This window comes from Nerophis lumbriciformis, linkage group LG04, assembly GCF_033978685.3.
Source record: "Nerophis lumbriciformis linkage group LG04, RoL_Nlum_v2.1, whole genome shotgun sequence".
In the NCBI taxonomy this organism is placed as follows: Eukaryota; Metazoa; Chordata; class Actinopteri; order Syngnathiformes; family Syngnathidae; genus Nerophis; species Nerophis lumbriciformis.
The window spans coordinates 19823461-19849800 of NC_084551.2; the positions used below are offsets into that span (position 1 = coordinate 19823461).

At 41.2% G+C, this 26340-nt stretch overlaps 1 protein-coding gene across 1 annotated transcript in view; it reads right to left on the minus strand.

The window, feature by feature from the left end:
* Positions 1-742: 742 nt before the first annotated feature.
* LOC133592304 (B-cell receptor CD22) overlaps positions 743-26340 on the minus strand; it is a 43067-nt gene continuing 17469 nt past the window's right edge. The window contains exons 8-19 of the mRNA XM_061944889.1: positions 22468-22590; positions 21168-21314; positions 16139-16244; positions 15783-15946; positions 10882-11031; positions 10669-10800; positions 5543-5624; positions 4264-4312; positions 4092-4178; positions 2877-3010; positions 2514-2623; positions 743-1107 (exon numbers count right to left, since the gene is read on the minus strand). Coding sequence (XP_061800873.1) covers positions 2515-2623; positions 2877-3010; positions 4092-4178; positions 4264-4312; positions 5543-5624; positions 10669-10800; positions 10882-11031; positions 15783-15946; positions 16139-16244; positions 21168-21314; positions 22468-22590 — 1283 coding nt within the window. The 3' untranslated portion in view covers positions 743-1107; position 2514. The remainder of the gene's footprint in view (positions 1108-2513; positions 2624-2876; positions 3011-4091; positions 4179-4263; positions 4313-5542; positions 5625-10668; positions 10801-10881; positions 11032-15782; positions 15947-16138; positions 16245-21167; positions 21315-22467; positions 22591-26340) is intronic.

The following is a 26340-nucleotide window of genomic DNA, read 5'->3' on the forward strand; positions in this document are numbered from 1 at the left end:
TTACTTTTTCCACATTTTGTTATGATACAGATACTGAGTTCTCTGAGTGCCCTGGAGCAGATTTTCATCCAGGATGTCTCTGTACATCGCTGCATTTATATTTCCCTCTACTCTGACAGTAGAGGGAAATATTCAGCGCCAGTTCCTGCCGCTGAAAAACATCCCCACACCCTGATGCTAAATTTTGAGGAAAACATGAATTTATTCCATTTTGAAATAAGGCTGTAACACAAAAAATAATGGAAAAGTAAAGCTCTGTAAATACTTTCCGGATGCACTGTACTTAATATGAGTTCATCAATGACTACCTTTGCTGCACGCTTTTCAACCAGATTTGCTGTTGGTGAATGATAACCTGACACAGGTCAGACTAACCTGATTTTCTGTTGTCTAATCTGATTTGGAAAACAGGCTCAACTGTTGTGTAATGCTGACTGTTGCTTTGTCTCTCACTTTAATAGTTACTATTTGTCTCGTGTATGTGCATGTGTTGGGGTATTACACTAAAACTGATTTTATTTTTATGTAATTTAAATATTTAGACTCAAATATTTGCCATTTTGACAGTTATATTTTGGTAGCTGAAAACAACATACCACTCAACAGCATTGTGGGTAGTCAACAAATTAAACTGTAGCTTAGCTTTAAAGAGTACTTGTTTAACTGCTGAAAGGTTTCAGCAACTCACCCTTGTGCAATAACACACACACACACAACTAAACAGTATTAAGTATTTCTCACAAGTATTTATTCCCTTGGTAAACAAATGTAAACACACAGCATGTAATCTGAGTCCTAAACCATTGACTATAAGGGTGTGTGACTAAAACATAACAAAATGATTCAACATCTATTGGAGTAAAAGCAGCATCATTGTTAAAGCAACCAGTTGTGTCGTGCCTTTTGCTGTTTATTGATTTCATTGACGTGGTGCAGCTCTAAAAAGCAGCAGGAGGCACAGTGGAAGGGGTGGAAAGCTATCTTTTTTGCACTGTAGGTTTGTAGGGATCGGTGATATAGAAAGTTAGCAGCAGGACCACACCGTGGTTATTATAACACGATGAGCATGTGGTTGTGTTTACAAGTTATTGATCCCAACTGGAAACACTGTCAACAGAGGGAAAGAAAGAAACCAACTCAACACAACTGGAGAGTAATAGTCAAACAAACATCCAGTGCCCATTGACAATGTATGCGTATTGATAAACATACACAACATTATTGCCAGAAGTATTTGGCCACCTGCCTTGACTCACATATGAACTTGAAGTGCCATCCCATTCCTAACCCATAAGGTTCAATATGGTTGGTCCACTTTTTGCAGCTATTTTGCTGCTAAGGCTGTCCACAAGGTTGCGGAGTGTGTTTATAAGAATTTTCCACCATCCTTCCAAAAGCGCATTGGTGAGGTCACACACTGATGTTGGTCGAGAAGGCCTGGCTCTCAGTCTCCGTTCTAATTCATCCCAAAGGTGTTCTATCGGGTTCAGGTCACGACTCTGTGCAGGCCAGTCAAGTTCATCCACACCAGACTCTGTCATCCATGTCTTTATTAACCTTGCTTGGTGCACTGGTGCACAGTCATGTTGGAAGAGGAAGGTTCCTGCTCCGAATTGTTCCCACAAGGTTGGGAGCATGGAATTATCCAAAATGTTTTGGTATCCTGGAGCATTCAACGTTCCTTTCACTGGTACTGAGGGGCCACGCCCAACTCCATAACCATAATTCCTCCTACACCAAATTGCACAATGTAGTCCAAAATGTACCGTTCTCCTGGCAACCTCTGAACCCAGAGTCGTCCATCAGATTGCCAGATGGACAAGCATGATTCATCAGTCCAGAGAAGGCGTCTCCACTGCTCTAGAGTCCAGTGGCGACGTGCTTTAGTCTACACCACTGCATCCGACACTTTGCATTGGACTTGGTGATGTATGGCTTGGATGCAGCTGCTCGGCCATGGAAACCCATTCCATGAGGCTCTCTGCGTACTGTACGTGGGCTAATTGGAAGGTCACATGAAGTTTGGAGCTCTGTAGCAACTGACTGTGCAGAAAGTAGACAACCTCTTTGCACTATGCTCTTCAGCATCCGCTGACCCCTCTCTGTCCGTTTACGTGGCCTACCACTTCGTGGCTGAGTTGCTGTTGTTCCCAAACTCTTCCATTTTCTTATAATAAAGCCGACAGTTGACTTTGGAATATTTAGGAGCGAGGACATTTCACGACTGGATTTGTTGCACAGGTGGCATACTATGACAGTTCTACGCTGGAAATCACTGAGCTCCTGAGAGCAGCCCATTCTTTCACAAATGTTTGTAGAAACAGTCTCCATGCCTAAGTGCTTGATTTTATTCACCTGTGGCGGGGCCGAGTGATTAGGACACCTGATTCTGATCATTTGGATGGGTGGACAAATGCTTTTGGCAATATAGTGTATATTGATATGTTTCAAAACTCCATAAAATAAGACCGATACGTTGTATTACTGATAGAATAGAAATATGTATGTCATACCTCAGTGATGAGGATGGTGGGGGTGCAGCAGAGTGTAAACAACATTTGTAGAATCATTTGCTTTCTGGTCGCCCCCCAGTGGAAAGTTGTGGACCTGCACCTGCTCTCCTCTTCGCAGCATCAGAAACGAAAAGGCTTAATGAGAACATCTGAGTCACATCATCATTACTTTTCCCTTTAGCACTGAAATCTGTGAGCAGTTTCACTTTCTTCCAATAAACAGAAAGTCTGGACGAGGAGCAGGAGGAGTGGGTGCAGATAGGAGAATAATGATGTACTTGGAATATCAGCGTGTCTACAGTTCTGCTGTCAGCAGCTGAGATGGGTAAGAGGAATAATTAATAATATAGTGAAAAGATTTACCTTGATCGTTTAGAGTAGTGCACGGTGACATATTGAGAGGCGAAGCTGTGAATGTCAGCTTCTCTGATTGGAGGAGCATCCTTAAGAGGAACAATAGCAGGGTGGGAGCTGTCACTCAAGTCTTCAGGTTCCTCCTGCACATACATACCATGTGTGGGCCCCTTTATTATTTCTATGTGCGTGCTTGTGTGTGTGTATGTTCTTGTATTTCTACCCTTCTTGAGACATCAACAAGGAAAAGTACAAGTTAGGACCAAAATCATGGTCCCAATACGGAATCCATTGCATCTAATAGAGAATGTCTCATTTGCACCCCTGGTGGTGAAATCTATCAAAATTAGGGTGGTCCCAAAAAGGAGGGATTTTTCAAATTGACTGTGTGTCGGTTTTAAAAGTGCTCCCCCTCTGGTCAACATATGAAAAAACAAGTGTGTGTAAGAAATTGAAGTACTCCCCCTCTGGCCAACATATGTAATAACAAGTGTGTGTAAGAAATTGAAATGCGCCCCCTTAGCCAAAATGAATACAAATACATTTTAAAAACTGTATATAGAGACATACTGTAATAACTTGAAGTAAATAATGAAGATTAAAAAACAATTACAAACAAAAAAATTCCCCTGACTTATACTCAGGAGCGACTTATGTGTGAAATTATTAACACATTGCCGTAAAATATCAAATAATATTATTTAGCTCATTCACGTAAGAGACTAGACGTATAAGATTTCATGGGATTTAGCGATTAGGAGTGACAGATTGTTTGGTAAACGTATAGCATGTTCTATATGTTATAGTTATTTGAATGACTCTTACCATAATATGTTACGTTAACATACCAGGCACGTTCTCAGTTGGTTATTTATGCCTCATATAACGTACACTTATTCAGCCTGTTGTTCACTATTCTTTATTTATTTTAAATTGCCTTTCAAATGTCTATTCTTGGTGTTGGGTTTTATCAAATAAATGTCCCCAAAAAATGCAACTTATATATGTTTTTTTCCTTCTTTATTATGCCTTTTTGGCCGGTGCGACTTATACTCCGGAGCGACTTATACTCCGAAAAATACGGTATATATTATTAATGTTGTAAATACAAATCTTTATATATCTAGAAAGGGTGGTCCTAAAGAGGTCGGCATTTTTCGGAGGTCTCAAGAAGGTAACAGTTACAAGAATGTGTGTGTGTATGTGTGTGTGTATGTTGCTCACTGGTATGTCCGACATTAAGGCTTCTCTCTTCGGGACCAAAGGCAGAGTGGTCTCATGGAACGCAGTGTCAGCCGTCACAGAAGGCCGCTGAAACACAACACAATGTTGCAGAAGCTGCCGGGAAGTTGAGAAAGTGCACACATGATCATCAGAGGAGTCTAAAAGGCCATACCTTGGTGGCTACATCCGCTGATTCCATGTCAACTCTGTGCATGTTTTTACTGTGGACAATTCAGTGCCATCATCAGTATGTTGGAAATGAATAGTTTTTAACTTAAGAGCTACAACAGGTGTTATAAATGACAAAAAAGATTATTAAAGTGGTACCTCGGTTTTTGTTAGGAGCCTAATCCAGGGGTGTCAAACGTACGGCCTGCGGGATGAGTTTGCTAAGTATAAAAACGAGCTGAAATTTTGAAATGAAAGAAACCGCTGTTCTAAATGTGTCCTCTAGATGTCGCAATAGCAATTATTTGTATCTTTGTAGATTATATTACGTATGAAAAAAAAATTGACCACATGATGTCAGTACATCAGTCAAGGAAAATTAGCAAACGACATAAATAACATACTGTAATTTGATTTTGATAATATTTTTTTATCTTGATGGATTGGAAATCAACACCAATGAGTTGTCTGACAAACATTGTCACATAATTTATTCAGAAAGTATAAATAACAACAAATAAAGATAGAATACAATTAACTGCAACATACAAGTGTAAAAAACCCCAACAACATTATGATTTGTACAATTTCAGAATGTGCTTGTTCTATTTTTAAACAAAGAAAACAATCTGAAGTTGTCTTTATTTTTAAGTTATCGTGTCGTGATTTTACCAGTCCGGCCCACATGGGAGTAGATTTTTCTCCATGCGGCCCCCGATCTAAAATGAGTTTGACACCCCTGGCCTAATCCGTTCCAAAAAGGCATATTTTTTTAATCATTATTTTTGCTTAATTATTTATTCACTTATTGATAGATTTTTTCTTTTTTTCGTTATATTTGATTAGCTTGTTTTGTGCGTCTTAGATACTTTTTTTTTTTCATTTTCTAACATGCTTTATTGAGCATCACCAGTGCAGTACAACACATCCATCCATCCATTTTCTACCGCTTGTCTCTTTTTGGGGTCGCGGGGGTTGCTTGAGCCTATCTCAGCTGCACAGTGCATGGATAAACAAAAGTTATGCTTCCATTTTTTTTATAGTGAAATCTCCCTCAACCCACCCACCCCCGCAAGAAACATGAGTGAGGGATAACGCTTGAAAAAAAATTAATCAAAAAACAAAACCTGAAATTTTGCCAAACAAAACCAAGGCACCACGTTATTGTTTCATAATTAAAGAAGCGAATCCACTTATTTGTTATCTATTAAGCTGCAGTTGTCACATTCTACTGCGTTCCGTTTCAATGCAAAGTCAACATTGTTAATAAAAAAACATGTCACCTAATCATAATGGCCACTGTCAGAGTGATGAGGCCGGCAGACACGCCCACTGCCGACGCCAAAGCGATGGCCTTTAGGCGACCTGGTGGAGGAGATGTTTGCCATGAAATAGCTTGTGATCCAAATACTCGAGTGTGTCGTACAAACAGAAAGTAACAAGATATGGAAAAAAAGAGCTGTGCATCGTTTTTGCCAGCGTCTCGACTTGTGCCTCGGGTTTCCAAAAGGCTTCTTCAGCTGTCTAGCTTTAAATAGTCATTTTCCACAACACCTCATCTCCTCCTCGCTCATAAGCACCACGGCTTTACATGACTCACCGTGACTCATAGAAACAGATGCAACCAAAGGACTTGAACTCGTCCTTTCAAACACAAAAAAATTAAACCAGTTTGTATTTTAGTCATTTTTTTCTGTTATTTACTCATATAGAAATGATCAGCGAGGACACACCTCATCCTATTGTTCTCACTTTTGAATATGAATGTGACTCGCACACAACCTTTATATACAGTGCATCCAGAAAGTATTCACAGCGCTTCACTTTTTCCACATTTATGTTACAGCCTTATTTCAAAATGGAATAAATCCATTTTTGTCCTGAAAATTCTCCAGACAATACTCCATAATGACAATGTAAAAAGTTTTTATTTTTATTTTGCTAATTTATTAAAAAAAAACAAAAAAACACATGTACATGAGTATTCACAGCCTTTGCTCAATACTTTGTTGATGCACCTTTGGCAGCAATCACAGCCTCAAGTCTTTTTGAATACAATGCCACAAGCTTGGCACACCTATCTTTGTGCAGTTTTGCCCATTCCTTTTTGCAGCACCTCTCCAGCTCTATTAGGTTGGATGGGAATCATTGGTTTTCATCCAGGATTCCTCAGTACATTGCTGCATTCATCTTAGTCCAGTCAGGGAGGTGACCAAGAACTCTGTCAGAGCTACAGCATTCCTTTGTGGGGAGAAGACAACCTTCCAGAAGGACAACCATCTCTGCAGCAATCCACCAATCAGGCCTGTAATTTATAGTGACTAGACAGACTTCATTTCTTAGTCAAAAGTTTGCCAAAATGCACCTGGAATACTCCCAAACCATGAGAAAAAAATTATGTGGTCAGATGAGACAAATATTGAACTCTATGGCGTGATTGCCAGGCGTCATGTTTGGAGGACGCCAGGCACCGCTCATCACCAGACCAATAATATATCTACGGTGAAGCATAGTGGTGGCAGCATCATGCTCTGGGGATGTTTTTCAGTGGCAGGAACTGAGAGACCAGTCACGATAGAGGGAAATATGAATGCAGCAACGTACAGAGACATCCTGGATGAAATCCAACACTTCCCATCCATCGTGATGGAGCTAGGGAGGTGCTGCAAATGAGAACGGGGGAAACTAACCCAAAGATAGGTGTGCCAAGTTTGTGGCATTGTATTAAAAAAGACTTGAGGCTGTAATTGCTGCCAAAGGTGCATCAATGTACTGAGCAGATGCTGTGAATACTTTAAAACAGTTTTTTTTAATAAATGTGCAACATTTTAAACATTTTCACATTGTCATTAGGGGTATTGTCTGTAGAATTCTGAGGACATGTATTTATTGTATTGTGAAATAAGGCTGTAACATAAGAAAATGTGTAAAAAGTAAAGCTATTACGTCTTCGACGCATGGCTGCGATTGTTGTGTTGCCCTACAACGCAGGAAACAAGCAGGAGTAGCGTGCAGGTAAGATTAAAGTTTTTAATAAATTAAAGGCAGGACAAAAATACAAAACTGAGGACGCTAGAAAGCGTGGAGCTAAACAAAACCAAAATGTCACCAAGGGTGAAAAAATGAGGACAGCTAGACTGCACAAAAATCACTACAGCGAGGAGAAAAAACAGGAGAACGTAAATGTTGCCCACAGCAAACATTGACCCAGCAACTACTGCTGGGTGACAGGAACCTAGAAAGAGCCATCAATCTGTCAATCTTTTCCGTGTCCGGGCCAGGTAAGGGGAGTGATTAACCAAAACACCTGGTGGGAACACTAATTGCAAAACTAAGACAGGTGAGGAGAATCAGTGCCCATGGAAACCAACAGAAAACAAGGAAAGAGGGTGCACCCAGGAAACAGACTAAAATAGAAAAACTACCAAACATAAATCATGCCATGACCCGGGTAACGGATCATGACAAAAGCACTGTGAATAACTTTCAGATGCACTGTAAATTCAGCTGTAACTCTCGGTCAGATGGTTTTTTGAAACAATCAGCACGGAGCCTTTTTGCTTTCCATACGACTGTCAAAATCACAAATTTCAATACGAGTACCAAATGCTAACAATGGCAACGTCACGATGTTGCCTGTGCTTTCATATCCCTTGTTGCTCTGCAGATTTCACAGAGCTCAATTACAACCTTGTAACGGGAACTTGCATGGCTGTAGTTGGCGTGACCCCGAGATGCAGAAACAGGAGGCAAAGCAATCCAAAACAACAACACACTAAACACAAACAGTAAACAATGCACCAGCGGCACCGGCATTAAAAGCACTCCAATGCGGATAGGCCACAGGTGCATGTCCATAACAGACCAAATGAAGGCAAGTATACCGGATGGAAGACACTCGTGGTAAAGTAAAGCTTCACTTTTCCAAAATGTTTTAGTTCGATGCTTTACAATGCCACTACTGATTAGCATTAGCAATTTTACATGATTTTAACACCTCCAAATTTGTTAATGAAAACTACAACTAAAATGCACGTGAGATCCAAAAACCAAGTGTGCTCTAAATACAATACATACAGTATAAGCACTTTGTAGGACTCAACATAAGGCTATACTGACACATTCAGCTTCATGGCAAAGACTGCTTTCTAATTAGGCAACACACCTAAATAGCCTATAGCAGGGGTCGGCAACCTTTACCACTCAAAGAGCCATTTTGACCCGTTTCACAAATTAAAGAAAACAATGGGAGCCACAAAACTGTTTTGAAATTTAAAATGAAATAACACTGCATACAAAGCTTTTTTTTGCTTTGTGCTATGTATAAACCAGCGGTCTCAGACACGCGGCCCGTGAGACGTTATTTTGCAGCCCGCACCTTAATATGAAAATGTAATATTAGTGCGGCCCGCGAGTTTTATATGAATGGCGCTCGACAGCATCATACATGCCAACCTTCCCGATTTTGCAATTCCCGTAATTCAGGGCTACTATCCTTCCGTATGCCTACTGATTTTCACCCAGACAACACTAACAAGGGTGTGCCGTGATGGCACTGCCATCAGCGCCCTCTATAGCCTGTACTAACAGCGTGCCAGCTCGGTTACATGTTGTAAGCGGTCTCTGCCTGAACACGTAGGTGACTGCAAGGTATACTTGTTCAACAGCCATACAGGTTACACTGAGGGTGGTGATATAAACAACTTTAACACTCTTACTAATATGCGCTACAATGGGAACCCACACCAAACAAGAATGACAAACACATTTTGGGAGAACATCCGCACCGTAACACAACATAAACACAACAGAACAAATACCCAGAATCCCATGCATCCCTATTTGTTGTTTGGTGTGGGTTCACATTGTGGCGCATATTAGTAAGAGTGTTAAAGTTGTTTAAATCGCCACCCTCAGTGTAACCTGTATGGCAGTTGACCAAGTATGCCTTGCAGTCACTTACTTGTGTAGGCAGAAATCCCTTGCAACATGTGACTGGGCCGCCACGCAGACAGTATGGTGAAAAAAGCTGACGCGACGACGTTAAAGGCAGTGCCATCACTATTGTTGTCCTGGTGAAAATCGGAGAATGGTTACCCCGGGAGATTATCAGGAGAGGCACTGAAATTCGGAAATCTCCCGGGGTCGGCAAGTAAGCAGCTGAGCCGCATCAGAGTGATCATAGAGCTGCATGCGGCTCCGAAGCCGCTGGTTGCCGACCCCTGGCCTATACACTACTGCAGGCCCGGGCAATTATTTTGACTCTGGGGCCACATTTAGAGAAAAAAATGTGTCTGAGGGCTGGTATATCTATTTTTAGGAACACTAATACAAAACCTCACAATAGTTTGAGCAAAATTCTAATACAAAACCTCACAATAGTTTGAGCAAAATTCGATTTTTTCTATGAACGATAAAACACTGAATATTGACAAAATATGAACGTCACACCCCCTTTCGATCGACATATTTTACAATCAAGTGAAACGCAACAAAAATGCAACAAACAGTGAAATATGAACGCGAAGGGTACAAAATAAACCCACCTACAATCTGATATATCTGATACATCACTAAGCTTTAGAACTTTGTTGTGAAAATCTCCTTCCGCGTCTGTGGAAACGCTTCCTGCCCACACTGCTTGGTGCCTCGTCTGAGCTGCTGTGACGTAGATGACCATAGTAACTAATTAGATTACCATAGTAACTAATTAGATTACTATAGTAACTGGTACATCATCCATAAGTGCAGATTCCAAGCATTGAAAGACTTAGTATAGTTGAAGACTTACGGTCATTAGAAAACATGACTGCACATCATAATGGCAGCTGCACTTTACATCTTATAGATCTAAAAAAATTATTTGGGAATGTCCGGCGGGCCAGATTGAAAAGCTTAACGGGCCGCATGTGGCCCCCGGAGCTTAATTTGCCCAGGTCTCCACTACTGCCATCTGATTGCAACTACATGCACAGTATACCAAAAATACTTGCAAATTAGACTTCAAAGTGTGAGAAAACAATGTATAACATCTGGGCAGCACAATTTGCATAATCCGTCAGTGTTAAATATGAAATTTAAAAAAATATTAATTATTAAACAATTAACATTTATTAACATATAAACACACACAAAAGTACCGAAAATCAAGTACAGTTATCAATTCCCAGGAAATGAGGGAAATTGTTAATGCTTTTATAAATTCATGTAAAACTATTTAAACGGGAGGGTGCTTTCTCTGGAAAGACAAGATGGTTGATAAGTATAAGCAGTTCTGAGGCTCCCATTCTGGTGAAAGGAAAATAATTTAAATAATTTTCAGTTTTAATTAGTAGAATTTTCTTTTACAACGGAAATTAATCACGATGTCTGTTTTTGTATACCGAATTATAAATGAATTTTTTTGTACCTCTGACTCTTACTGTGAGGACAGGAGAGCTGTGGACTCCGATGCGGTTCCTGGCCTCACAGTAGTACTGACCGCTCTCTCCGGGCCCCACCTCTGAGAAAGCGAACACCGGCCCGCTACGGCTGCCCCATGCTGGGGGAGGGAGCACAAAAAATAGGGCGATGTGCTACGATGATCCTCGTGTGGAAAACAGTAAATTGTCATGATGCTGACATTGTACAGACGCCCCGTTGGTTGTTAAACGATGCCAAGTGAAGTTGTCCACGGCTGGGTTGGCCTGGCTGCTGCAGGTTAGGGTCAAAGGTCGGCCGGCATCCACCACACTGGACGGACGAGCCAGCACTGAAGTGTTCTTGGGAGGGTCTGTCAAATAAATATTTCTGTATGATGGGTCCAGATAATAATATTTAGACGTTTGTTTATTAACTACATTTTTAATTTGTTCCTTGCCATAATGATTGGAGTATAGTTTAATACATATATTAGTGCATTTCAATATACTACAAACCCCGTTTCCATATGAGTTGATAAATTGTGTTAGATGTAAATATAAACGGAATACAATGATTTGCAAATCCTTTTCAACCCATATTCAGTTGAATGCACTACAAAGACAAGATATTTGATGTTCAAACTCATAAACTTAACTTTTTTTGGGCAAATAATAATTAACTTAGAATTTCATGGCTGCAACACGTGCCAAAGTAGTTGGGAAAGGGCATGTTCACCACTGTGTTACATGGCCTTTCCTTTTAACAACACTCAGTAAACGTTTGGGAACTGAGAAGACACATTTTTTAAGCTTCTCAGGTGGAATTATTTCCCATTTTTGCTTGATGTACAGCTTAAGTTGTTCAACAGTCCGGGGGTCTCCATTGTCGTACTTTAGGCTTCATAATGCGCCACACATTTTCAATGGGAGACAGGTCTGGACTACAGGCAGGCCAGTCTAGTACCCGCACTCTTTTACTATGAAGCCACGTTGATGTAACACGTGGCTTGGCATTGTCTTGATGAAATAAGCAGGGGCGTCCATGGTAACGTTGCTTGGATGGCAACATATGTTGCTCCAAAACCTATATGTACCTATTAGCCAGGGCCGTCCCGTGGCATAGGCCGTATAGGCAAATGCTAAGGGCGCCGTCCATCAGGGGGCGCCACGCCAGTGCCACAAATGTTGGAGAAAAAAAAAAGTTGGTACTATTATTTCTAAATACAAAAAATAATCCCACGTTAATTAAAATGCAAAGTAAAGCCTATTTAATAGAAATATTATTTGTTACAACATTACGCCCCCCCGCACGGTGCGCCCCCTCCCTTCCCGTATCATGACTCTTTTTGGACGTCACCACATCAAAAAATCAACACAAGATGTCAAAACGGCCAAAACTGTCAGGTGCCCAGGGAAGAAAAAAGAGAAAAGAAGAGGAGGAGAAACGAGAAAAGACAGAGGTAGCAGGTAGGTAACGTTAGCCTACATGAAATTATTTGTCTGTTACAGAATATGATAGTAGCTGGCTTTTTAGCATTAAGCTAATGTTACATGATTCGGCAATTGCTAATCAATAAATAGCTAGTTCTGTTTTAACGTCGGGTTAATTTTGTGGAGGGGGCTAAATTGTTATGGAAAATAATAATGTAACGTTAGGTAATTACAGTACTCCCACCTTACATTCCTCAGGGACATTTGTATTAGATCTTTTAAGCAGGTGTTTTTTGTTTACATTGTTATTGCCTTCTGGTTAGCTAATGTTTGCCCTGCAGGTAATAGTCACTTTTCCACCCCTTTATATATTAGGTATAGTTGTAAGTAAAAAAAAAAAGGTCAAAGACAAAGCTATTCAGTTTCTTGTGAGTATATACACTTCACTGCCGATGTGGGGGGGGGGGGGGGGGGCGCCACCTAAAATCTTGCCTAGGGCGCCAGATTGGTTAGGGCCGGGCCTGCTATTAGCATTAATGGTGCCTTCACAGATGTGTAAGTTACCCATGTCTTGGGCACTAATACACCCCCATACCATCACAGATGCTGGCTTTTCAACTTTGCGCCTATAACAATCCGGATGGTTCTTTTCCTTTTTGGTCTGGAGGACACGATGTCCACAGTTTCCTTGCATAGGAGAGTTTTAACTTGCACTTACAGATGTAGCGACCAACTGTAGTTACTGACAGTGGGTTTCTGAAGTGTTCCTGAGCCCATGTGGTGATATCCTTTACACACTGATGTCGCTTGTTGATGCAGTACAGCCTGAGGGATCGAAGGTCACGGGCTTAGCTGCTTACGTGCAGTGATTTCTCCATATTCTCTGAACCTGTTGATGATATTACGGACCGTAGATGGTGAAATCCCTACATTCCTTGCAATAGCTGGTTGAGAAAGGTTTTTCTTAAACTGTTCAACAATTTGCTCATGCATTTGTTGACAAAGGGGTGACCCTCGCCCCATCTTTGTTTGTGAATGACTGAGCATTTCATGGAATCTACTTTTATACGCCTGGGTTCCCTCCGGGTACTCCGGCTTCTTCCCACTTCCAAAGACATGCACCTGGGGATAAGTTGATTGGCAACACTAAATTGGCCCTAGTGTGTGAATGTGAGTGTGAATGTTGTCTGTCTATCTGTGTTGGCCCTGCGATGAGGTGGCGACTTGTCCAGGGTGTACCCCGCCTTCCGCCCGATTGTAGCTGAGATAGGCTCCAGTGCCCCCCGCGACCCCCAAAGGGAATAAGCGGTAGAAAATGGATGGATGGATGGATACTTTTATACCCAATCATGGCACCCACCTGTTCCCAATTTTTCTGTTCACCTGTGGGATGTTCCAAATAAGTGTTTGATGAGCATTCCTCAACTTTATCAGTATTTATTGCCACCTTTCCCAACTTCTTTGTCACCTGTTACTGGCATCAAATTCTAAAGTTAATGATTATTTGCAAAAAAAAAAAAAGTTTATCAGTTTGAACATCAAATATGTTGTCTTTGTAGCATATTCAACTGAATATGGGTTGTAAATGATTTGCAAATCATTGTATTCCGTTTATATTTACATCTAACACAATTTCCCAACTCATATGGAAATGGGGTTTGTATAATATAGCAGTGATTCTCAAACATATTAGTGTACCATATAAGATCATCTGGGGAGCGCAGAACTTGATCCAAGTTCACCCGAACTGTTCTAAAAAATGATTTTATTTATACAAATAATGCAACTTTGTACATAGTGACAGGCAGAACAAATAAATATTTTTCCACTAGATGGCAGAAAGGACATCATTAACCTGTGTATGCAGCTGTTGCCATACACGCAACAGAGTAAGTCAAAATAAGGCTTGCAGCCTTGATTTCTCTCATGTAAAATATGTGCTTCGGGAACACTGTAAACGATTATATAATACAATAGTTATTATAAAGTATTTCTGATTCTGATTAGGCATTCGACATTTACAATAATTATGTTTTTGTGGCCTTGGGGCTGGACCTAGACAACATTGTGGGTTGTACTGAAAACAAATTTGGTTGTACTTTTTAAGTGCAGTGGTTAAAAAAAAGTTCCATTCCACAACACCAGAATAGTGGAAGTTTCAAAAGTAGGGGTGTCCCGATCCAACACGATATCGATATTGGCAGATTATTACTTTAGGCCGATATCGTCATTGATGCAATACCATATCAACACGAACAATACATACTTTTATTATTCTGTGGTCTGGAATGTTAGGAAAGGCTTGATCAAGATACATTACTCAAACAGAGAACAATAGTAGGTATGAAAAACACTAACCTATTTATGATTAACCATTAGTTATGTGAACCTTACAACATGATTATAAATATTCTAAATTCTAAATATACAGTACAGGTCAAAAGTTTGGACACACCTTCTCAATGAATGCGTTTTCTTTGTATATTGTTACTGAAGGCATCAAAACTATGAATGAACACATGTGGAGCTATGTACAAAAACAGGTGAAATAACTGAAAATATGTTTTATATTCTAGTGTCTTCTGCACACTCTTGGCATTCTCTCGATGAGCTTCAAGAGGTAGTCACCTGAAATGGTTTTCACTTCACAGGTGTCATAGTTTTGATGCCTTCAGTGACCATCTACAACATAAATAGTCATGAAAATAAAGAAAACGCATTGAAATGAGAAGGTGTGTCCAAACTTTTGGCCTGTACTGTATATATTCGATTTTTTAAAATTATAAATTGATTTAGAATCATAAATAAGAATCTTGATTTAGATGTAAATACTTTTTTGGAGCACCCCGATACACCGTCTGGAATGGATTTACGCTGTCTTTAAGTTAAAGTGGATTGGTATTTTTCTAGTGGCCACAATATTAAACTAGTTTAAGCTCTTGATGCAGTAAGTTGAATGAGGCGGACATGTTTGTTACTGGACACTTTCTAATACGATTCTGCCTTGGAGACTTTGCACCTACAAGCTAAATGCAACTGACTAAATGTTGTGTTTTAAAATGAAATATTGTTCAATTAAGGACATTTATTTCGTATGTCTAGCTCGTGTGCAACCATGTGCTTAGCTGTAGTGTCGTTGCTAGCTCTTAGTAGCCTATCGCATACCAAGTTGCTTTTGTAAACGACTTCACTAAAATGCAAGAAAATACCATTTTTGTGTGTTTTTTGGAGGGCATTTAGATTGTAACTGGCCTCCAGGTTTGCACAAGTAAACGCGCTGAATGACTGCTCGTAGCTTATATCGGAGATTTTAGATGTAAGCCGATATCATTCGATACTTTAAAAAATAATAATAATTCTGATATCAGACTGATCGGGGCACTCCTGCTCCAGAAAGGGGACACATTTCAGATCTATAGAATCCTGATGCGTTTTTTCCATATCTATATCAGCTATGTATTATGTTGCAAATAAATAAAGTGGGGGTATTAAAAGAAAGGATGTTAGCGGACAACAAGAAGAGACTGTTGGACAGGCAAATAGGGAGAGAGAGACAGGAAGCCTGCCTATAAAGTGGTGGAGGAGAGGAGACAGAGCCACAATCTGACAAGTGACACGTCATCCCCAGCTTGTCTTTGACAGTTAACAAGCATGGTTTGAGTCAAAGTTAGACCTGAGAAAAGTGACTCACACAGCACAGTGAGAGCGGCGGTCTGAGAGCTTTGGCGTCCTAATCGATTCCATGCCGTGCAGTAGTACTGACCCGAGTGGTGAGCACGCACTGCGGGGAACGTCAGGTTCTGGACACTTCCTTTGGACAACACCTGGTCACCTAGGATACAATACCAAGCATGCCTGTCGAAAGATGGTAAGAATAAAAAGGCTTCATAGGACTTTTCCATTAAAAGCCCCTAAAACATTATCATTTGTAATTGTGGAACATTAACTAATTGTTGTAATTACTATGGAAGACTAAACAAAGTGACAAAAAAAGACAATGACGATGATGATAATAGGAGTGCATAATTAATCACGATAAAATTCCACCTGGTGGCAGGAGGGTTGGCATGGCTGACACAGCTGAGATTCACGTTGGAGCCCTCTCGGGTTTCGCCAGCCGGTATCAACACCACACGGGTGTTTTTTGGAGAGTCTAAACAACAGGGAAGAAAAACACTCATAGTAAAAAAAAAAACATTTTTCATAGACTAATATATTTATAGATTTTATGCTAAAACATTGTTTTAATCCTGCAGGGTTTCTGTGTTGCTTGTAGCAGAATATTTAGGCATACATGTAATATTAATTATAATCCATTTTATTTGCAAGTGTTTGTTTATCACTCAACCTTCAAAGAGCCCCTCTATGCTGACAACATTGGCACATAGTTCTAGACCTAAAGATGGTGTCTACTAGAGATGCGCGGTTTGCGGAGACAACCGCCCGATCCGCGGATTATCCGCGGATCGGGCGGATGAAATAAAAAAAAATTAGATTTTATCCGCGGGTCGGGTCGGGCGGTTGAAATAAAAAAAATTAGATTTTAAATAGATTCAGGCGGGTGGCAGTTAAACCAATTCGGAAATATATATACATAGTTAAATGTTGTTACCCACATACGAAAAACGAGCAGGCACCTGCTGCATATGCCACAACAGAAGAAAAAAAAAAAAGAGATGGACACTTTTACGGAGCGGAGAAGGGACGCCTCGCCGGGGTCCGGGACCGAGGCCCCTTCCCCCGAGAGGGCCCCACCGGGAGCCGTAGCTGAGGCGATCCGCGAGAAGGGCCCGACGCACGTCCAGGGTCACCACCGCGCCCACCGCACCGACACCCCGCCTCGTCCGCCTTCGCCGCGGCCGGCGTCACGCGCAGCAGGTAAGCAGCTTACCTGCCCGCCACCCCCGTGGCCGGGGGCTCGTAACAGGGGTCACTCCGCGCGCTCCGCCCGCGCAGCTTACCTGCCCGCCACCCCTGTTGCCGGGGTCGCGTAACGGGGGTCACTCCGCGTGCAGTGCGCTCACGAAAGGGTTGGGGCTCACCCTGGTTGATATAGACAGCAGGACGGTGGCCATGGAAGTCGGAACCCGCTAAGGAGTGTGTAACAACCCACCTGCCGAATCAACTAGCCCTGAAAATGGATGGCGCTGGAGCGTCGGGCCCATACCCGGCCGTCGCCGGCAGCGAGACGCGCTTGGAGGTGCGCTCAGCGCGGCTCCCATATGATTGCGCACTGGTGTGCGTCTGGGTCGTGACAGCGTGGCACGCGAATGTCTGTGCTGCATTGGATCAGTCTCCTTTCTTTAACAGGCAAAAGCTTTATAACCTCACTAATGCCTTGCATCGTCTATATTAGATATATAACAACGGGCGGGTGCGGGCGGGTGCGGTTCTGATCAAATGTTAGGTCGGGTGGATGGCGGATGGTTGACGACTTTCTGATGCGGTTGCGGATGAAATAATTGCCTATCCGCGCATCTCTAGTGTCTACAGATAAAATCCCCCCCAAATAGACACAGTAGTGATTTTAGGCTTGTGTTCCGATGAGTTTCAGCACATTTAGGAATACCTACTTTTAGCTCCAAAATGTGGGCGGGCCTGCATCAGTGTGCTGGCATCACCGTCAGAAGACTAAAAGGTGATTTAATATTGTGTAGTATCTCATCCCGGACACCGGCCGAGAGTTGGTGGGCAGCCGAGGGTGGAGTCGGCTCCCTCGGTTGCTTTGTTGGGTTTGCTCCTGTCTCTGGCCATGCTCCCCCCATCCCAGCAGACGATGGCGCGGAACACCGCAGAGGCCACCACACTCTATATGTTTTTTGTTGTTGTTGTTGTTGTTGTTGTTGTTTTACTTTTGTGGCTGTGTGTAGATGTGGCTGGTTGCATCAGCTCTGCTCTTTTAATGTCTTTAATGTCCTTTGATGTTTCCCTCTTACACACATGTTTATGTGTGCCATGGCTATGAATTTTTTTTTCTTTTTTTCCTTGGCCTCAGTCTGGACCCCCTCTCCGGGGGCCCAGGCTTAGACTGAATTCCCCCCCCCCCCCCCCCAGCGTTTACCTGTTTCTCACCTTTATTTGTAAGGGGCGCCGGAAGTTGGCAGACCCATCAGTGATCCTGTTCTGTCTCCCTGTAATGTTTGTCTGGTGTAGAATGGGATTGTGCTGAAAATCTTAATTTCCCCTCGGGGATTATGAAAGTATTTGTCACGTGGGGGTTGCAGCTTGCTGCGGTTCGTTCTTTCAGTGCAAAAGACGGCTCCGGACGACAGCGTGAAGGTAGGCTTGGATTTATTAAACATAAATCATCCAAACTACCACAAACACAAACAATACAACAAAAAAAAGGCAAGTGTGCCTAAAACACAGGTGAAGCTACTACTTAGCAGAAGCTATGGCCTGGACAAGGACAAAACTTACTTGGCATGACGAGACGTAAACAGTATGACATAATCAACGAAGCCAGGCCGACTGACTGGCAAAGGTAACTTAAATAATGCCTCTGATTAGTGCTCGGGAAGCAGGTGAGCACTAATCAGAGACAGGTGAACACAATAAGTCGCCATGGTTACAAAAGCAAACAAGGAAGCCTAAACGGGAACTAAAGAAGTCCAAAACTAACAGAACATAACTAAACAAAACATGATCCGGACCACGGATCATCACAGTATTTCTGATTCTGATTCTGATCCCGAATTATAATATTTACATTCAGAATTTGAAGGAATGTTAAAATATGGCCGCCAGATGCATTGATGCAGGTTGTAGAAATACATCTAAAGAAAGGGTCCGCCTGCATACATTTCAGGGATTTTAGTATTTTTGATTCAATAAATAAGGGGTTTGTATGTTTTATATATGCAACATTATGTATTATTCTAACTGATCTTTTTTGTAAGACCGTCAATGAATGAAGTGTACTTTTGTAGTTATTTCCCCATACACAATAACTCAGATATGGTAACACTAGCGAGCAGTAGAGAATATGAAGGGATTTTTGGTCTAGAGCATGTTTTGCTTTATTCATTATTGACGTGTTTCTTGCTATTTTATGTTTTATATTTTTTACATGAGATCTCTTTCCTTTGTGAAAGAGATATTGATCCCTTGTGAAAGAGATCTTGATCTCAATGGGTTTCTTATCTGGTTAAATAAAGGTTCTAATCTTCTAATTTCCAATTCAATTTATCATCAATCATTACACCTAGAAATTTGGTTTGATTTCCTCTTTCAATTTCTATTCCGTCTATTTGTATTTGTGTTTAACATTCTCTTCTACTGTTAACAAATAGCATTATTTTTGTTTTACTGAGATTCAAAGATAGTCTGTTTTTGTCACACCATCTTTTTAATTTGTTCATTTCTTCTTATATTTGTATTAGCTTCTGTGTGTTTTCTCCTGAACAAAACGTTGTTGAATCATCCGCAAATAATACTAACTTTTAATCTTTTGTAACTTTACAAATGTCATTTATATAGAGATTGAACAATTTTGGTCCTAGTATTGATCCCTGGGGTACACCACAGGATATATTTAGCGTTGTACATGTGTGTTTGCCTTGCTTCACGTATTGTTTCCTGTTCGTTAAATAACTTCTAATCCAGTTTAAGACCAACCCTCTGATGCCATATGGTTCTAGTTTTTTGATTAAAATATATATGGAGCAACTATGTGGCAAATTATTGCAAACTTTTGACCACAAACTTTGGCACTGCATGGTGACATTCGTCTTCCCTGGCCGAGTGGTACTCTTCCCTGCCGCGGTGAATGCAGACGTGAACTAGAGTCAATACTGCCCGCCTCCAAACAATTCAGAATATGTCTCCTCTTTCTTATCTAAATGAGATGGCATTCATTTCAAGTTAACAGGTTATAGCGCTATCGTTGTAAGCGGCATTAGTACCTGTTGTATTTACGTCAGATGACTGCTACTGCGGCGTGGTTAAAAAATGTGACATTCATTTATAGTTAAATGTCTCAGCATATTGCTTGTATGTCCTCCTTTTGATGAAATAGCAACCTTGGAATTATTAAAAGTAGTGCTGTTGCAATCTTTTCTCGTAAAATGTCGGAAAAACTTCAGCTCACTTCTTTTGCCCGGGCGCCAGCTACGTTGATGTCTGACGTCACTACACATGTTGTGTGATGACGTCATCCCCACCCGGAAGAACCGTTAAGAGGATCGTTTGAAAAAATGGCAAACAATTCCAAGGAATTGATACACTGGGAACCGGCTCTGAACAAGAACCGGGTTTCGATTCCCATCCCTACTATGGCGTTAATGGAAGAGGAGATGGAAGAGCAGGGAAGTCCGTAAAAGGCGATTCTTTCATTTATTTTTTTCCTCATGATGTTAACCATATTAGTTTTGAAGTAATCATGGACCAGAGTGACAAAAACACAACATTTATTGATCAAAATAATAGTTTTACATGCCTTTATCCACACTGTCTATGCAGGCAAATGAGCTCCAGTTCTGTAGATGATGTCACACCAAGAGAAGACAACTATACTTAAGTATAGTTAGTTATCTACTGATTACTCAAAAACGAATTAATATTATGGGAAATGACTGCCAGATACATTTTCAGGAGCTAAAAATACATAAAGAGAACTTGGTAGTGAAATTTTGGTCATCTGGCCGTAACGGGTCCTGTATGCCTCTGAAAATAAAATTGAGACAACATTTTCACCTTCCTCTGTAGCCCACAATTTCCTGTTTTTAAAATTGTTATTTTATTTTATTTTATTTTATTTCATTTTTTATTTTTTATTTTTTATTTTTTATTTTTTATTTTTTATTTTTTATTTTTTATTTTTTATTTTTTATTTTTTTTTGTCCTGTCCAGCTTTTCAGGCAAATCATATAGTTGATGTAGATGCCCATGTCGGCTGTTCAGATTTACTTTACAAAAGAGAAGTGTGGGATACTTCTCTTGTTGCCTTATTTGTATTTGACTTTATTAAATGTATTTATATTATCATTTGGTGCAGCCGGGCCAGAGCAGGAGGGGATAGAAGGAGAAAAAAAAAGAAGACAGAGGGGGAAATTGTGGGGACACAATTTACACTTACACGTCACGTTGAGAAGAAGTGGTTTGGATCGGCCAGTTCCAAGTGCGTTACGAGCCACACAGAAGTATTCTCCTCTGTCTGTGTATTTGAGGGGAGAAATGTGGAGTTGAGGCCGGAAATTGTCCGGGATGCTGGCAGTGTCCATGTCTGTGGGCACAGGACATGTACTGTGAACACATCCTATGCAGTTCCTTTTAATCTGAGGAGTAAGGATTATGTTGACTGTACCAGCCAAACCGGCAGCAGAAATATTGTGCTGAAAGACACAACCATCCCATCTGTCGGCATCCCAGTGAGAGGGAACATTGTAAGTCACTGTTTTATTAAGTTCTTATTTTGTATTTCTTTTTTTGCACTTATTATTATTGTTGCTATTGAGCAATAGTGCTACATAAAGGTTAGTGTTTCACTTTAGGTGAATCTGCTTATCAACAAGCTTCTAAAACTTGTTAGTTCATCCTCTTTATATGCAAGATAAAACATATGAGGCTCTGGATCATCATTTGTTGGTTCTCATGAAGTCTGCCATGATTAGTAGTAGCAAACACAGAAAGTGCTCTCTATGTTGTTGTTGTTGACATAAGAAGCGATTGTTGCTATGCACTCTGTAGAAAGATTAAAATGACCAAAATACTGTGAATATTACCTGCTATCATGAATCTACCTGTTACTTTATGGTTATAGAATTTATATAAAATAGCTTTATAAGCGGAATTAGGGCTGGGCGGTACACCGGTATTACAGTAATACCGATATATTTTAGGAAGACATATATATTTAAGACAATACTGTCATACTGGTATCTTTTGATGTGCTTAGGCGCACAGCCGATGTGCCTGCACCGTGGCTGTAGCTGCTGGGGCGGGTCGTGGCTCATCTTTATCCACAACAGGTAACACAAGCCGATGAAAAGATTCAACAGAACAGCTGTCAGAGCCGACAATCTGCCTCTGCTAACTGTTAAAGCTAATAATTACAGTTCAGCTGAAACCCTCGCTGACGTCACATATATATCGCGATTCTGCCTAAAAATACGGGGATACCAGTTTTGGTCCATATCGCCCAGCCCTAGGCAAAATAGCTGAATCCCCATTTTCTGTATTGTTAGCCACCGAGTACTAGCAGTTATTTACTATTTAAAACAGACAAAAGAGGGAAAGACATGTGTGTTCATATCTCACATAGGGATTGTGGATGATGTAAATTCCCCTAAAAAGTGTAGTTTTCTTTCAAGTTTCAAGCTGAATAATAATAATAATCTTACAGTAAATAGACCATAAAGTTAGAAAATATGCTGTACCTTTGAACCATGCAAAGCTCTCTACAGGTGGCGCTGCTTCACTACTGCAGGTGAGAGTGACGGACCCTCCCTCTGAAAATTCCCCTACAGGAGAAACCTTTATGGAGGTAGAACGAGGAGCATCTGTTAGAGAAAAACAAAGGAGGCATAAGAGTTGTATGCTCAAAAATACACATTACAGGTGCCTATAGGTCAGGGTTCGGGAACCTTTTTGGCTGAGAGAGCCATGAAAGCCCATCCATCAATCCATTTTCTACCGCTTGTCCCTTTCGGGGTCGCGGGGGGTGCTGTAGCCTATCTCAGCTGCATTCGGGCGGAAGGCGGCGTACACCTTGGACAAGTCGCCACCTCATCGCCAAATATTTTAAAATGTATTTCCGTTAGAGCCATATAATATTTTTTAATATTATAAATACAACTAAATGCGTGCATTTTTAAGTAAAACCAATATTTTTAGATTATAATAAGTCTCTTATTCTTTATAATAACGTTGTTATTCTGAAGCTAACCAATAACAAACAAAATACTTCTTACCATTAATGCGACCCTCCTGTACCCCGAAAGACAGCAGGGATTGGCTGAGCCACCCGCAACCTTGAACAGGTGCGGTAGTAAACGCATGGATGGATTAAAATGAATGAGAATGTTTTATATTTTGAACGTTATTTTTTAACACTGTGATTACCAGCGGAATTATTCATTACTTATCGTGTTAAGCAATGTCAGCTCAGATTTATCTGAGAGCCAGATGCAGTCATCAAAAGAGCCACATCTGGCTCGCGAGTCATAGGTTCCCTACCCCTGCTATAGGTGATTAAAAGGACACATTTATTATTTTGTTGTATTTCTACTGCTTAGCCTGTTTAAGATCACTGATGAGCAGGGGCCTTTCATAGCTGACTGTAGACTATTCCGACTCACATTCACACTTTTGGACAATTTATATCATCCATCCATCTTCTTCCGCTTATCCGAGGTTGGGTCGCGGGGGCAGCAGCCTAAGCAGGGAAGCCCAGACTTTCCTCTCCCCAGCCACTTCGTCCAGCTCCTCCCGGGGGATCCCGAGGCGTTCCCAGGCCAGCCGGGAGACATAGTCTTCCCAACGTGTCCTGGGTCTTCCCCGTGGCCGGTCGGACGTGCCCTAAACACCTCCCGAGGGAGACGTTCGGGTGGCATCCTGACCAGATGCCCGAACCACCTCATCTGGCTCCTCTCGATGTGGAGGAGCAGTGGCTTTACTTTGAGCTCCCCCCGGATGGCAGAGCTTCTCACCCTATCTCTATGGGAGAGCCCCGCCACCCGGCGGAGGAAACTCATTTCGGCCGCCTGTACCCGTGATCTTGTCCTTTCGGTCACAACCCAAAGCTCATGACCATAGGTGAGGATGGGAATGTAAATCGACCGGTAAATTGAGAGCTTTGCCTCAGAGAGTATGGGGTTTCGGACTGTCTGATTGTGGCAATTTATATCACATTTATTCAAATCTTCTTCTAATTATAATGAATGGTAAGCAGACCTGCTTTGTTGGTCTAGTATATATATATTTTGCATCAAACATTGTTCAGCATATTTTGACCTAAACTATTGGTTTCAGAGTTAACTATCGACGTCGCCTATAAAGGGATTCTGATTTTTGGCTAAGGTATTGAAAAATGCAACCCATCCCATTTTACACTTTGAAAGACTTTCAAAATTATAGAGTCTAGAAAGCAATGACTGCTTTGTTTTGAGTTGTGGCCGTAATCCCAGGACCTGCTGGTGGACACCAGTGATGAGGGATGCCATCAAGCTGATGAAGGAGTCGTATCGGGTTCTTTTGGCTCATAGGACTCCGGAAGGAGCGGCGAAGTACCGAAAAGTGGCTTGGTGTGTGGCTTTGGCGGTTGCAGAGGCAAAAACTCGGACATGGGACGAGTTCGGGGAAGTCACAAAGAACCAGTTCCGGATGGCTTGGAAGCGTTTCTGGACTAACATCCTCCGCCTGAGGGCGGGGAAGTGGTGCACTGTCAACACGTGTATGGTTGGCATGGTGTGCTGCTGACATCAACTGGGCATGTTGTGGATCGGCAGAAGGAATACTTCAAAGACCTCCTTCATCCCTCCTGTGGTGGGCTCTTATTTCTTGGCCTGAGGTTGTCGAGGTAGTTAAGAAGCTCCTCGGTGGCAGAGTCCGGGGGTGGATGAGATCCGCTGAAGTTTCTCAACACTCTAGATGCTGTGGGGCTGTCGTGGTGGACAGGATTGGCAAGCCAGGGTGGTTCATATATATATATATATATATATATATATATATATATATATATATATATATATATATATATATATATATATATATATATATATATGTATGTGTGGGAAAAAATCACAAGACTACTTCATCTCTACAGGCCTGTTTCATGAGGGGTTCCCTCAATCATCAGGAGATTGAGGGAACCCCTCATGAAACAGGCCTGTAGAGATGAAGTAGTCTTGTGATTTTTTCCCACACATACATATATTGCGCTCTACTACGGTATCGAGCACTATTTTTTGGATAACCTTATTAAGACATATATATATATATATATATATATATATATATATATATATATGAACCACCCTGGCTTGCCAATATATTTATATATATATATATATATATATATATATATATATATATATATATATATATATATATATATATATATATATATATATATATATATATGTATATATATATATATATATATATATATGAACCACCCTGGCTTGCCAATCCTGTCTACCACGACAGCCCCACAGCATCTAGAGTGTTGAGAAACTTCAGCGGATCTCATCCACCATATATATACTCCGCTCCAAATTGACATTTGTTGAGCACTGTACGACGATCAGAAATGGAAAAATTCAACATCGACTACTCCACGAAGAACATTCCCATACCCGCGCAGAATGACTACAAGCTAAGGCTCATAGAAAAGACGGAACACTTCCTAAGAAGGATGCGGTGGAAAGCACATTTTTTCCTCCACCCTGAAACAAAAGGAATGCAAAAGGAAACTTACGGATTCAAATCTACCAAGAACCCACCCACAGTTGAGGAACTAAAGGATTTTGAGAACGACATGCTCAAAATGATACAATCAGTCAAATTCAAGCCAATCCGCAACCCACTCCTCACCAAGCTGAAAAATGACAAGGAGCGCATCAAGAAAGTAAACAACCTCATCATAGCTGCCGATAAAACCACAAACTTCTACAGAATGGACATACCAGAACACCACACCTTACTGGACAGAAGCATCACCAAATCATACAAAAAAGCGCAACCCAACACCTTACAGAACATCCACCTGGAAAATAAAAGGATCGCGGCTGAACTGGACATTGAGGACAGGGTGGACGCCACAGCCAACAAGGAAGCCTTCATCACATTGAAGGACCACAAACCCAACTTCGCAAATAACCCAACATGCCGACTAATAAACCCAACTAAATCTGAAATAGGAAAAATCAGCAAAATAATCCTGGACAGAGTCAACACAAAAATCAAGGACAAAACACCACTCAACCAATGGAGAAATACAGCAGCAGTAATCAAATGGTTCAACAACATCCAAGACAAACAACAGCACAACTTTATCTCCTTTGATATCGAGGAATTTTACCCTTCCATCACGCAAGACCTACTGACTCAAGCACTAGACTTCGCCTCAGACTACGACTCAATCACAGGCAACGAAAGAAACATCATCATCCACGCAAAAAACTCCATTCTCATCCACAACAGTACACCATGTCAAAAAAAGAACAATGCAACATTTGACGTCACTATGGGAAGTTTTGACGGAGCAGAAACGTGTGAACTCGTTGGGAGTTTCCTCCTCTCCCAGCTCG